Here is a 14,176-nt window from a genome sequence, read left to right as displayed (position 1 = left end):
TCTGCATGTGCTGTAGAGGGAAGTGAGGGGCAGATAGGACTCTTCAACTTGAGAAGGTAGCCCGCCTAGGAGAAGGAAAACTCTGGTTCTAAACATCCGCTTGCTTGTGGGATATATGCAAGAGAAGAAAAGGCTAAGGAGTAAACCCTGTGGAAAAATCTGTGCCTTGCAGGACATCTTCGGGAGAAGAAAAGGCTAAGGAGCACAGTGTCCTTTCTCAAGATGAGCAGGTGACAGCAAAGGTTGCAAGGTTTTTAGCTGGGGCAATTAGAATGAGATCCACTATTTGACTATTGATTCAAAACCCTAAAAATGTATTTTATATAATTGACTTTTTTCTATTCTTTGTATATCGTATTGTTGATTTATTGCTATGGCCGATGGCTGATGCAAATAAATATTCATTCATTCATTCATTCATTCATTCAAAGGCTAAGGAGTAAACCCCTCACAAATCTGGAGTGGGTCCCTAAGACGGTTGGATGGTGCCTTGTACGCCTCCTTCTGGCAACTCCTGCAGCCAAACCGGTGCCAAACATTTTGCTCTGCTTTCCTTTGGACCGCATCAGCGAGACCGGGGGGGGGGGAACCTGACATCTAAGCAGGCCAGGACCTCCACACACACTGCCCAGGCTTGTGCCCCGGGTGCGGGGTAACTTTGGTGATGCAAACACATCGGTTTGAGTTTACCTTTGAAAGTGCACTCCATTGTCTCGTGGCTTTGACCCCAGCTCCAAATCTGTCTACTTGAGACAGATGGATGCCAACAACAGCAATTGGTTTTTAAGACAGCTCCCTGCTTCTTCGCCATGCAGTGGTGGATAATACCCATTGGGACTGGTAGGGCAGAGGGCAGGGAGGGCACCAGAGCCAATGACAGGCAAACCCAACTAATCCTAGTTTTGTCCCCATCCTCTTCCCTGTTGAGTTATACAAGGGCAAAACCTAAGACCAGGGAGGAGGAATCCAGCAGCCGGGACCCAACCCTTGGGCTGGTTGTTACTAAGAAGGGAAGCAAGTGAGGGCTGGCTGAGGGTAGACTGAGACTAGTAGGGTGATGACTCTAATCTGGCATCGGCCCTTGATATCAGGATGCATCTGTTTCAGGGGGCATTTGGAGCTGGGGTCAAAGCCATGAGCCACGTAGCATTTTTAGGAGATCTAAGAAGCTGGGACTGGTGTTCTTGCTGTGGTGATTGTCAACGGGAAACATCTGAGAAGCTGGACATCTATTAATTTGGGATGTGGTTTTTATGTGGTTGCTTTGTTATTGCTCGGTTGCTTTTATTTGACTGCTTGATAGCTAGCTACAACGCGCCCTGCACCTTTCTAGATCAGCTGGGTGCTAAAACCGTAAGAGTGGGCAGGTACTCTTAGCCTGTTCATAAACCAAAGCTTTACTCCTAAGAGCAGATTGAAAGCATCGCTCCCTCCTCTCCCATAAACAGTAGAACTCAAGGTCAACAACCGCTGAAATCAGCTGGCAGCGGATTCAGGTTGGATAAAAGAAAGATCACCACCGTTTCGGAAACAAGAGGCCTTTCAATGGAATCTCCATAGCTTAAAGGCAGGACGGCTCCCTCTTATTGCAAACCCAAGTAGTGACTGCCAACAGCATCAGAGCCCCAAAGAGGCTATTGTGAAGCAAAGAGTACCAGTACATCTAAAGGAATCCTGAGGGGGGATGTTGTTGTTGTTGTTGCTTAGATGTCAGACTTCAAGGGAATCCGATCCCCCCTCCCTCATGACTGAATGCCAGAAATGGGAAAACAAGACGTTCTTACCAATTTATTTATTCAAGATTCACAGAGAGACATAGAGGTGCAACCACTCAGAAGATGACGTTGCTCCAACTGAGCTCCTCCCCCTCCCTTCCTAGCAACAGCAGTTCCCTTTACGGTGGCCGCCAGGGGATAATTGTCTCTGAGTCTTTAGCTCTTGCACTTTCAATGCACACTGGGCTCTGGGAGGAGGGGGGGTCAGGAATGCTTTCCAGTGATAACCTGTCAGCTGGCTGGTCTGTCTCTGTCTCCCCCTTCTCTTCTCCCATTACCTCCCAACTCTTCTCTTCATCTCTCACTGAGAAGTGACCTCCCTCAAACTACTGTTGTAAATCAATACTGCCTTCCTCTTCTTCAGAAGGTTCAAGAGGAAGGGGAGGCAGTCTCCACCATTCCTCCTCAGTCCAGTCCCCCTCATTCCAGTCCCTGACATTAGATTTCTTACCCACCAAAAGCTCCCAGGGCAGGTTCAAGAAATTTAAAACTCAATATTTAAACAGCTTCAAATTACTGGGGGGGGGGGACAAACACCAGCACAGGTGCTTCTACCTTCATCCCTTTCTTATGGGCTTTCTTATGGCCAATGTCTGAGAGCCCTGCTGGATCAGGCCAAAGGCCACCTAGTTCAGCATCATGTCCTCACAGTGGTGTCACCCTGACACCTATGGAAGTCTGCAAGCATGACCTAAGAGCAAGAGCAACTTCTCCACTTGTGATTCCCAGGAACTGGTACCCAGAGACGTACTGCCTCTGACAATGAAGTTGAATCCAGCTGTCGGGCCTGATAGCCTTCTCCTCCATAAGTTTGTCTAATACCCTTTTAAAGCCATCCAAGTTGGTGGCCACCACTACTTCTTCCGAGAGAAAATCCCATAAGTTTAAGCACATGCCACCAGAAGAAGTCCTTCCTTTTCTCGGTCCCAAATCTTCCAACATTCAGCTTCATGCTGATGTTCTCAATACGGTCGTCAAAGAATTCTGCTTTTCTGCCATAAAGACCATTTTGCTTCCGGAGACATCAATTGCACGGGCGTGTTTTACAAACTTGGTAAAAAAAAACAACAACACCAGACTGTTGGGCAACTTGTATTACAAACCGGACATGGGAAAGAATCAGCGGCCACGGAGTCCCCTTGGGACTGGTAGGGCAGAAAGCAGGGAAGCCAACAGTAGGTGGTGCCAGAGCCAGTGACAGGCAGGTAAAGGGTAAAGGGACCCCTGACCATTAGGTCCAGTCGTGACCGACTCTGGGGTTGCGCGCTCATCTCGCATTATTGGCCGAAGGAGCCGGCGTATAGCTTCCAGGTCATGTGGCCAGCATGACAAAGCCACTGCTGGCGAACCAGAGCAGCACACGGAAACGCCGTTTACCTTCCCGCTGCAGCGGTTCCTATTTATCTACTTGCATTTTGACGTGCTTTCGAACTGCTAGGTTGGCAGGAGCTGGGACCGAGCAACGGGAGCTCACCCCATCACAGGGATTCAAACCGCTGACCTTCTGATCAGCAAGCCCTAGGCTCAGTGGTTTAACCCACAGCGCCACCTGGGTCCCAGGCAGAGCCATCCCTAATTTTAGTAGGGCAACACTGAGGGAGCTGACAGCTTGGATTTTAAATATGAAGGCAGGCAGGTCAGGTAAAATTGGTGAGGCAGTTCCCCATTTGCCCTAATGAGTCAGCCCTCCCTGAATAGAATTGTCCAGTGAAGCAGCTCACTAAAAAAGCTGTGATATTACATGTTTTAAAGGAGGTGTGCATGAATGAACCCCTGAGGAATCACCTGACTTTAATACGTACTTCCCAGGGTATTGACTTACAGCACCCACTGTAAAGACCAGCTTACACAAAAGGCCACGAAAAGCAAACAGAATGTTTCCTTTGATCCAGGTATGCTTGCAAAGAAACAGATTAGCCAGGTGGGTGCACCCTTCCTTACCCTTTTAGGGAAGAACAGACACCCACCACTAATTGTATGCGAATTCTATAGAGCTGCCTTTATTGTTTTGGAACAAGAGCTTAAACCCCACAAGCCAGGCATGATTGTGTGGGAAGCGTACAAGTTGCTAAGGTGTGGGGTTTCATTACAACCGTAGCGAAACCTTCCCCAGCCAATTGCCCTGTTCTGCTCTCCTTAATTTGGAGTTTGGACTCCTAAAACACAAATGCACGCACACACAACCTCACATCCATGTTCTGCTGGCCCGTATTCTCAGGCTCCAGCAAAAAGACTGTTGTTCTGTCCTCACAAAAGGAGCTTTGTGAGCGTTGCTGCTATCAGCCAAAATTGGATGACAAGTCCAGGTTGAACAGCCACAGTGGCTGAGTTGCAAAAGCACGGCTGCTGTGAAGCCACCTGAAAACAGCAGCAGCATCGAGGCCAAAAGCGATGTGGCATGGGGGAAATGAAGAGCCCTTCAAGGATAACAGTTTAAGTGTTTGCGGAGCTCAGAGAGTAGAATCTGAAGGACCCCTTCTCCCGTAGCAACGTACTGGATTTTCAAGTTCTATTTGGGAGGTTGGGTGAGAGGCAGGTGGAGAAAGGACCTTCGTGGTGACTCATTGATAGTGACCTGGTGGCTGGTAGTAACTCAGCAAACTTTCATGAGGCACAAAATCAGTGCCATTGAGGAGCCAGGTCAAGACCCTTTAAATGCCGCAAGGCACTGGTATTTAACTGGTGGGTTGGGACCTGCCACCGAGCTGTATTCTGATCCAAGGTGGGTCACAACAGCAGCGACGCAGGTGGCGCTGTGGTCTAAACCATTGAGCCTCTTGGGCTTGCCAATCAGAAAGTCGGTGGTTCAAATCCCAGCGACAGGGTGAGCTCCCATTGATCTGTCCCAGCTCCTGCCAACCTAGCACTTCGAAAGCACACCAGTGCAAGTAGCTAAATAGGTACCACTGTGGCAGGAAGGTAAATGGGGTTTCCGTGCGCTCTGGTTTCCGTCACGGCGTTCCGTTGCGCCAGAAGCGGTTTAGTCCTGCTGGCCACATGACCCGGAAAGCTGTCTGTGGACAAACGCCAGCTCCCTCGGCCTGAAAGTGAGATGAGCGCCGCAACCCCATAGTCGCCTTTGACTGGCCTTAATCATCCAGGGGTCCCTTACCTTTTACCTTTACAACAGCAGCAAGAGCCCTGCAGGGATCAGGCCAGAGGCTCAGCTGTTCCAGCATCCTGTTCTCACAGTGGCCAACCAGATGCCTATGGGAAATATAGGGTAAAAAAGAAAAGGCTCCCCAAATGTGTGGGTCAAATGGTGGGTGTTGGCCACTATGAGAACAGGATGCTGGAACAGATGAGCCATTGGGCTGATCCAGAAGGGCTCTTCTTGTGTTCCAAGGCAAGGGTGGGGAATGTTTTCCTCTCCCCAAATGTTGTCGGACTCCAGCTCCCATCAGCCTCAGCCAGTGTGGTCAATGGCCAGGGACTGATGGGAGTTGCAGTCCACCAACATCTAGGCCACTAGTTCCCCATCCCTGCTCACAGGATTTTTAACTGAACGGCAACTGAATGCTTGTGCATAGTATGAATGAACTTTGGGTAGGAAGCCCTTGCTGAAGGCAAACAAGTCTGGTCAGCGCCTGTGTGAAAGGATACATAGACTGCCTTGCATTCCAAGGTGGAAGAAAAGCAGGGTAAAGGATGCAATAAAAAATAAATACAATGAAGTTTATAGTGCTTTGAATTTTAGTTGTGTCCGACTCTTCGTGACCCCATGGACCATAGCACGCCAGGCACTCCTGTCTTGCACTGCCTCCCGCAGTTTGGTCAAACTCATGTTGGTAGCTTCGAGAACACTGTCCAACCATCTCATCCTCTGTCGTCCCCTTCTCCTAGTGCCCTCAATCTTTCCCAACATCAGGGTCTTTTCCAGGGAGTTTTCTCTTCTCATGAGGTGGCCAAAGTATTGGAGCCTCAGCTTCACGATCTGTCCTTCCAGTGAGCACTCAGGGCTGATTTCCTACAGAATGGATAGCTTTGATCTTCTTGCCGTTCCGTGGGACTCTCAAGAGTCTCCTCCAGCACCAAAATTCAAAAGCATCAATTCTTCGGCGATCAGCCTTCTTTATGGTCCAGCTCTCACTTCCATACATCACTACTGGGAAAACCATAGCTTTAACTATATGGACCTTTGTGGGCATTTTAAGATGCTGTCTAGGTTTGTCATTGTTTGAATTTTATATATATATTTAAACCAGGACGTGAAGGTCTTTAATAAATAAATGGAAACAAATTAAACATTCAGAACCTGGAAGTCATAACAGGCATGACTACAGGAGGCTCATGATTAGATCTCCTTTCTATTTACTTACTTACTTACTTACTTACTTACTTACTTACTTACAAATGTAGTTGTGGGGGGAGTTTTCAGTTTTGAGTAGGGCAATGACACCAGAGAAAGTTATGCCTTCCCTCCCCGTACAATTTTTCCTTAACAAAAGTGAAACCACCTACCCCAGAGGTTGAGGAACCTTTAAGCCAGGGGTCCCCAAACTAAGGCCCGGGGGCCGGATGCGGCCCAATCGCCTTCTAAATCCGGCCCGCGGACAGTCCGGGAATCAGCATGTTTTTACATGAGTAGAATGTGTCCTTTTATTTAAAATGCATCTTTGGGCTATTTGTGGAGCATAGGAATTTGTTCATATATTTTTTTCAAAATATAGTCCGCCCCCCCCCACAAGGTCTGAGGGACAGTGGACCGGCCCCCCTGCTGAAAAAGTTTGCTGACCCCTGCTTTAAGCCATGGGGGCGGCCACATTCACTCAGAGGTTGGCAAGAGCAGAACCAGCAACAGATGGGACCAGATCCCAGAATGGGGAGGGACTTGTTTTTCTCTCCCTCTTTCGACCGCCCCATTTCAACCCTGTCCTTTCCCTTCTTAACCTGCCCCCCACCCCATGGAATTAGGCTGGTGACTGCATGGTGCCCATCACAGATCTGCTTGATGCTTCTGTTATTGTCTTCTGTCTATTACCCTCCGCGAGGCTAAAAGCAGCTTCAGGAAGGGGAGGGGGTGCGATTTCAATCAGGGAAAGGGTGAAAGAAGAAAGGGTTAAACACTCCCCTCCAGGAGATTCAATCAAAAATCTCCCACTCCATATCCATTTTGGCCTTCAGGCTTCTCGTTTTGAGGTGTGCAACTGAAACGGCTAATGTTTCAATGGGTCCCTTCTTCTCTGCCAATTTTATGCTATCAGCCATTGTGAGGTGATTGAAGAAGAGGGGATTTACAAGCGTTCTCCCTCTCCCCCCCCCCTAAGTCTGTGAAACTTCTGCTGTCGGTAAAATAAATTCCTTTGACAGCATCGAGCTGAGGAGCCACCATTGTCCTTATAAGGAAGGCCCCTCTCGCACTCATCGACAGTCCAGGGACACATGAGGAATTCAGACTTTAGAAAAATAGCCTCAATTAATCTAGTCCCGTGTGCCATCGCCTGCCCCCGCCCCCCCAAGAAGAGCAAAGGAAGCAAAACAGACATCTGTCTTCTCCTAAATGCCTGACAGTCCATTGAAAACCGAAACCATAACACTTATCTCTCTCTGCCTGAGCCTGAAAAATTAAGGGTGGGCATGGGAAAATTTATTTCCGACACTGTTAAGGCAATAATCATTCTCCAGAATACACACACATTCCTTTGTCAATGACTCCCCCCTTAGAATTTAAGAGGATGTTAACATTACTCATGGCAATCCCCGTTAACATTCTCCTCTTTACCTCTAAGGTTATTGCATGTATCTGGGGTTCCCCCCCTTTTTTTCCCTCCCTTCCCAGTAGAAAATATTCAAAGAGACAGGTTTCTGTTCCTAAATTTGTGTACATCAGCAGCTGACTGCATGCAAGGAGACAGCTGCAATAGTTTTGGGTCAGGGTCAGGCAGCACAATAGGCAATAAGAAAGACTTTCACTTCTTACAACATCCACAGGTGTTACACACACTCCTCAAGGAATGCAAACACGAGAAAGCACTTAACAAGGAGAGGAATATATATATATATATATGAATATGAATGATGTCAGGGTCAAAGCCGCCGTTTAAGAACTCTACTAACCCACTAGCAGGACCCAAACTCATAATTCCCGCAAAAGACAGACCGTGCATTGTGGCAGAAAGGGGTGCATTCCTAACAGATGAACGAAAAGCTTTGCAACGGAACTGAAGGTCACCCAATCACTCCTTTAGCCCCCGAGACAAGACCTCCATGGATCAGCATCCATGCCTAACATCTTAGCTCACCCGTGACCCAGTTTACGGAGGGGGCCAACCAATTCAAGGAACAGAAACCACACTCAAGGCACGCCGGATCGATGTGACCCGGGTTTCAAAGCCTTGTTCAACTTTTCGCTGCCAAGGTATACACCGAGCCCTTAAAGATCAAAGCAGGACAGGCAATTCTCTCCCCGCCACCATCCAATTAAAAGATGCATGCACAACTCAAGGCGCCAGCAAGTAACTTTTACTACCCCTGCCACACCAGAATTTACCCTTTTCAGGGTGCAAAGATTGAAAGCAACACAGCCTGGTTTAAAAACAGAAGGAAAAAAACCACAGGAGTTTCACATTTCACAGCTGACTAGATTCTATTCTTTTCCATCAGAGTTTCTTCCATCTGCGACTGTAAGTGAGCAGACATTCATTGCAGAAGAGCACAATTTCCCGTTTATTTATTCTTAACAGGACCTGCTTAAATTCACTACGAGGTTAAGGCAGAAAATGTATTTCAGCACCTCCATAGTCCCTAGTGTTTCATGATACTGAACAAGACTATCACACACCCTGCCCCAATAAAGAGGAGCAGGGGGTCTCCCCTGGCCTAAAACTTTTGCTTTCATTCCCACCAACATTTTTATCTTTTCTAGACACCCTAACAAAACCTGCGTGGGCGAAAGCCACAGCGGCAACAGCAGGACCAAGAGACCTCTCCTCGCCCTCCCCAACTTGGCAGGGCAGATCCCTCATTCCCAGCTTTTCAGGTCTCAAAAGAGTTTCCCTGGATTTACTGAGCAGAGCTGGAAGGTCAAAGGAAACAATAGCCGGTTTCTCCCACGACTCTTAGCACAGCAAAAGACAAAAAGCAAAATCTCTCTCCAAAAAGCTGGTTTAGGTGAGGAGACTTAAAACTGCTTTCTCTGCTTCTCTCTCTCTCTCTGGAGAAGAAGAAAAACAGCTCGCCCTTTCTCCAGCTCTCTCTCCCTCTCACACACAGGAAAACACTACATGCACACACATAAAATTAGGCGCCATCAACATCAAACGCCTTCACTCCACACACACACACACACACACCCAAAAAACTTGAAAAGGGAGGCTGAGAAGCAAAGCAGGTGTCAAGTAAATCTACTAACCTGTCTTAGTTCTGCAGGCATTTATGCAAGGAATCAGTTTTGTAGTTCCTCCTGGGCAAAAAATATTTTTTTAAAAAATAGATATTTATAATTGGGAGAAAAATACATCAAGTCCCAAATCAATCCGGTTTGCAGGCAAGGTGTTTTAGGGAAGAGATCCGTCCCTCTTGCCTTGAGAATCTGGCAGGCAATGGACTCTTTCTTCTCCCTCCCTCTCTCTCTAGTATTTGGAGAGCCCCTCAAATCGATCCAGACGGGAAGCAGAACCAATCCGGAAAGGAGAAAAACGGCCGGCCCCCCAATCAAACCTGCTCTGAATGAAAGGGAGGAGGGGGGAGGTCTTCTTCACATGCTTTTGATTTCACTCCCTCCCGCCTGTCTTCATTCCTGGGGGAGGAGGAGGAGCAGGGGAGGGCGGTGAAAAGCCCCAAACTGATGCCCTTCCTTTGCTATTGCTTCTGGAGAGCTCTGATCTTCGCTGCAAAGCTGTGGCTTGTGCAAACTCTCCGCGTCCGCTTCAGGGGGCGGAAACTGACAGTCACAGCTGGAAGCTCCACTACAGCAGCCTCTGGCCACACCCAGCCAGCCAGCCAGCCGCTCCAGAGAGCCACGACCGGCTCACACAGCAGACCCCACTGGACAGCGTCGACACAAGCCAGGCAAGCAAATTTCACTCTCTATCGAAAGGAGTTGAGAACATGCCGGTTTGAAAGGCAAGACGAGGAAGCGCCGGGTGCAACACCAGCAACAGGTGCCGCACACCTGCCTCCTCTGCGACCTCTTCTGGTGCATTTATCCTCTTTCGGGGAATTCCAAACAACACCAAAAGCTTCTCCGGGAACGATAATTTTCGTACCTGGGCACAACTATGAACTCACCCATGAATCATAGAATCATAGAGTTGGAAGAGACCACAAGGGCCATCCAGTCCAACCCCCTGCCAAGCAGGAAGCACCATCAAAGCATTCCTGACAGATGGCTGTCAAGCCTCTGCTTAAAAACCTCCAAAGAAGGAGACTCCACCACACTCCTTGGCAGCAAATTCCACTGTCGAACAGCTCTTACTGTCAGGAAGTTCTTCCTAATGTTTAGGTGGAATCTTCTTTCTTGTAGCTTGAATCCATTGCTCCGTGTCCGCTTCTCTGGAGCAGCAGAAAACAACCTCTCTCCCTCCTCTATATGGCACCCTTTAATATATTTGAACATGGCTATCCCAGTATGTTTCCGAGCACAGTTCAAAGTGTTGGTGCTGACCTTTAAAGCCCTAAATGGCCTCGGTCTAGTATACCTGAAGGAGCGTCTCCACCCCCATCATTCTGCCCGGACACTGAGGTCCAGTACCGAGCGCCTTCTGATGGTTCCCACTTTGCGAGAAGCCAAGTTGCAGGGGACCAGGCAGAGGGCCTTCTCGGTGGTGGCGCCTGCCCTGTGGAACGCCCTCCCATCAGATGTCAAAGAGAAAAACAGCTACCAGATTTTTAGAAGACATCTGAAGGCAGCCCTGTTTAGGGAGGCTTTTAATGTTTAATTGTTTTATTTCATTTTTCTGTTGTAAGCTGCCCAGAGTGGCTGGGGAAACCCAGCCAGATGGGCGGGGTATAAATAATAAATTATTATTATTATCACCCCTTAACCTTCTCTTCTCCAGGCTAAACATGCCCAGCTCCCTAAGCCGTTCCTCATAAGGCATCGTTTCCAGGCCTTTGACCATTTTGGTTGCCCTCCTCTGGACAGGAAGCAGAGGCTGAAGCAGAAAGAGGCTGCAAGTAGAGACATGATGGGCTTGAGACTGATCCAGAGCATGTAGACAGTGCCCATTCCCACATGCAATACAGTTTCCCCTCAGACCATCTATCATTGTCTTGTTGCATGTATTTCAGGAAAATACATGTGGCGTGTGTGCGGTGACTTCATGCAATGTCACACATGCAGTACACGCCCTCTCCCCCCTGCAACACGGAAATGTTCTCCATATAAACAAAACAAGATCTCATAACAGTCAAAGCAGCTCTGAGCGCCAGAGGGCGGATCTGTTGGCCAGCCTCTTCTGGGTGAAGTTAGAGTATCTTTGCTCAGATTTGTTTGCCAACCCTCAGTATTCTCCTATCCTGAAAACCTATGCAGTAGGGTGGCTATCGTGTCAGAGATGTTGTAAGTGTCAATGAACATTTGGCTTCTAAAGAAATGCAAGCAGAAAAATAACAGATTGAAAAAAGGAGAGAAAGAAATCTAGGAGCACATTGATAGGGTCACATCACTAAATATTTACGGTCCCTTCCAGAAATCATTCCATTTTATGAGCTGATCCAGGGCCGGCCCTACGGCCAGGCTGGGTGGCACAGGGCACCACGGTGCCAGCCCGCCAGGTGGGCGCCGTGAGCTGTGCCCGCCCGCTGGCCCACTGCGCAGCTGCACCCACGGCAACCACACTGTGCCTGCCCGTCCGCCGCCGCAGCAGTGCCTGTAGCAGCCGCACTGCGCCTGCCCGCCCACTGCGCTGGGAAACGGGGCGGGGGGCGCCGGAGGGATCCGGCGCACCACAACGCCAGGGGCACTTAAGACGGCCCTGAGCTGATCCATGATGCTTCCTTGGCATATTGCCACCTTGAAGGGTGCTCCTGCACGGCATTTATTTATTTATTCCATTTATATCTCACTATTTTGCTCAAAGGAGCCAAGGACATATAACAATATCGCCTACAAATAGTCACATTCTCTCAGCCAATGATTCCAGGGTTGCCGGGAACAGCTTCCGTCAGCCACCAAATGCCTGGCTAAAGAGAAACAGTTTCAAATCCCTCCTGACAGTCAATAATGAGGGAGACAGATGCACCGCACCAGGGAGGGCATTCCGCAAATGGGGAACCACCACTGAGGAGGCCCTGCCATGAATCAATGCCAACCAACGCAATTGGAAATGAAGCAGGATAGCTATCCCAAAAAAATTCAGGTTCAAAGAGTTGTATGATGAAGACTCAATAAAAATATTCTAGACTGGTGGTGTCCCAATTATGGGTCCAAGGACCCCCTGGGGGTCTGTGGCACCATACCCTGCCAGAGACTCACTTGTTAATTGCACAGTGAAAGCCTTCCATGGTTCATCCAGCCTTTGCTTGCAACCAGCGCCTGCTTGCAACTTACGAAATTGTTGCTGGATGGCAAGTGAGTTGGGATTGGACACAAACAAACACAGCAATTCAGGAGTGACAGCAAAGTACAGGTCTATGAAAGTGTCTGGATTTGGTGCAGTTCAGCATTGCTTTTTAAATTCTTTTTGAAATTAAAAAATTGTTTTAATTTGGACCATGGAACCCTTTAAAATAATAGACCACACATCCTTTTCCTTTTGGTGTTTTTTTCCTATTGACTCTTTAAATCACATCACTGTATCTTATATTTCTTTACTGACCATTTACTCTCCTTCCTTGGAGGTTTTTAAGCACAGCTTGGATGGCCATCTGTCATGAGTGCTTTAGCTGAGATCCTTGCATTGCAGAGGGTTGGACTAGATGACCCTCAGATGACTCTACAATTCTATGATTCTTTCTTAAGTGCCATCCCCAAAGCCATGAAGCCAAATCACACCAATGCTAAATCAACCACTAAATGATGTAGACAGCACCATCCGCAAGCAAGCAAGCAAGCAAGCAATATTTTCAGGATATTTCAGTACATTTTCAGGACAGGCAAATTGATCCATTTTGGTTTCCCTTAGCTTCTCATTATTTCCCATATTTTGTTTAGTCTTGTACATTTCTGTGATAATTCACAAGGCCCTAAAATACTTGTGATCCCCGCCCCCCAATATACACACATTTGTATGCAATTTCACCCAATATGCTCAATTCTGCAAAGCGATTTCCCTGAAAAGAATCCGTTTCTGAGTGTGTGTGTTTTTCCACTAACGTGGAATGTGATATAGCTCAATGTATCCACTTGTGTCTATATTACTTGGCTGAAAAGCTGCATTGCAAAATTCAGAGAAGGGCGGTTTTTAAAGGATGGCTCCCTTTCAGTTCTCAGAATGTTTGGGAAAGTGCGAATTAGGTTTACCTTTGAACATGAATAATAATAATACTATAATAACAAATTTTTATTTATACCCCGCCCTCCCCAGTCAAAACCAGGCTCAGGGCAGCTAACAACAGTAAAATTACAATAAGACATAAAAGAAAGAAAAACAATTAATTAGAATACGGGTTAAAATACCATTTAAGTTTAAAATTTTAAAATGCAGCCTCATTTTAAAATGGCCAGATCAAAACCATAAGGGAGGAAAACATAAGGGTCAGACTGAGTCCAGCCCAAAGGCCAGGTAGAACAGCTCCGTCTTGCAGACCCAGCAGAAAGATGTCAAATCCCGCAGGCCCCTGGTCTCCTGTGAGAGAGCATTCCACCAAGTCGGGGCCTGTACTGAAAAGGCCCTGGCCCAAGTTGAGACCAGTCTAGCCACCTTATGGCTTGGAATCTCCAAAATGTTGTTATTTGTGGACCTTAAGGTCCTCCGCAGGGCAAACCAGGAGAGGCGGTCTCCTAGGTACGAGGGTCCTAAGCCGCATATGGCTTTAAAGGTCAAAACCAGCACCTTAAACCTGATCCTGTACTCCACTGGGAGCCAGTGCAGCTGGTAAAGCACTGGATGAATGTGATCCCGTGGCCGGGACCCCGTAAGGAGCCTCGCCACAGCATTCTGCACCCGCTGGAGTTTCTGGGTCAGCTTCAAGGGCAGCCCCGCGTAGAGCGAGTTACAATAATCAAGCCTGGAGGTGACTGTCGCATGGATCACTGTGGCCAGATCAGGGTGAGAAAGGTAGGGGACCAACTGCTTAATACGCCGGAGATGGCAAAATGCCACTTTTGCTGTGGCTGCAACCTGCGCCTCCTTGGAAAGGGAGGCATCGAAGGTTACACTCAAACTCTTGACAGAAGGCGCTGGCACTAATTGAGCCCCCGCAAGAGATGGGAGTTGGCCCCCCAAACCCATGTCGCCCCGACCCAGCCTGAGGACCTCTGTCTTTGAAGGATTTTACTTCAACCGGCTATGTCATCC

The 14,176-nt window shown here is 48.1% G+C and overlaps 1 protein-coding gene across 10 annotated transcripts in view; it reads right to left on the bottom strand.

The window, feature by feature from the left end:
• Positions 1-14,176, bottom strand: part of ARVCF (ARVCF delta catenin family member) — a 309,481-nt gene that overhangs the window by 257,867 nt on the left and 37,438 nt on the right. The window contains exon 1 of one of the 10 annotated variants that reach the window (XM_035098133.2): positions 9,127-9,882. The exons of the other annotated variants lie outside the window; for them this stretch is intronic. Within the exon in view, the coding sequence (XP_034954024.1) occupies positions 9,127-9,147 (21 nt within the window). The 5' untranslated portion in view covers positions 9,148-9,882. Of the gene's footprint in view, positions 1-9,126; positions 9,883-14,176 lie in introns of those variants that run through there. 10 annotated transcript variants of the gene reach the window in all.

This window comes from Zootoca vivipara, chromosome 17 (assembly GCF_963506605.1).
Source record: "Zootoca vivipara chromosome 17, rZooViv1.1, whole genome shotgun sequence".
NCBI lineage: Eukaryota > Metazoa > Chordata > Lepidosauria > Squamata > Lacertidae > Zootoca > Zootoca vivipara.
This window is presented reverse-complemented; position numbering and strand designations above follow the sequence as displayed.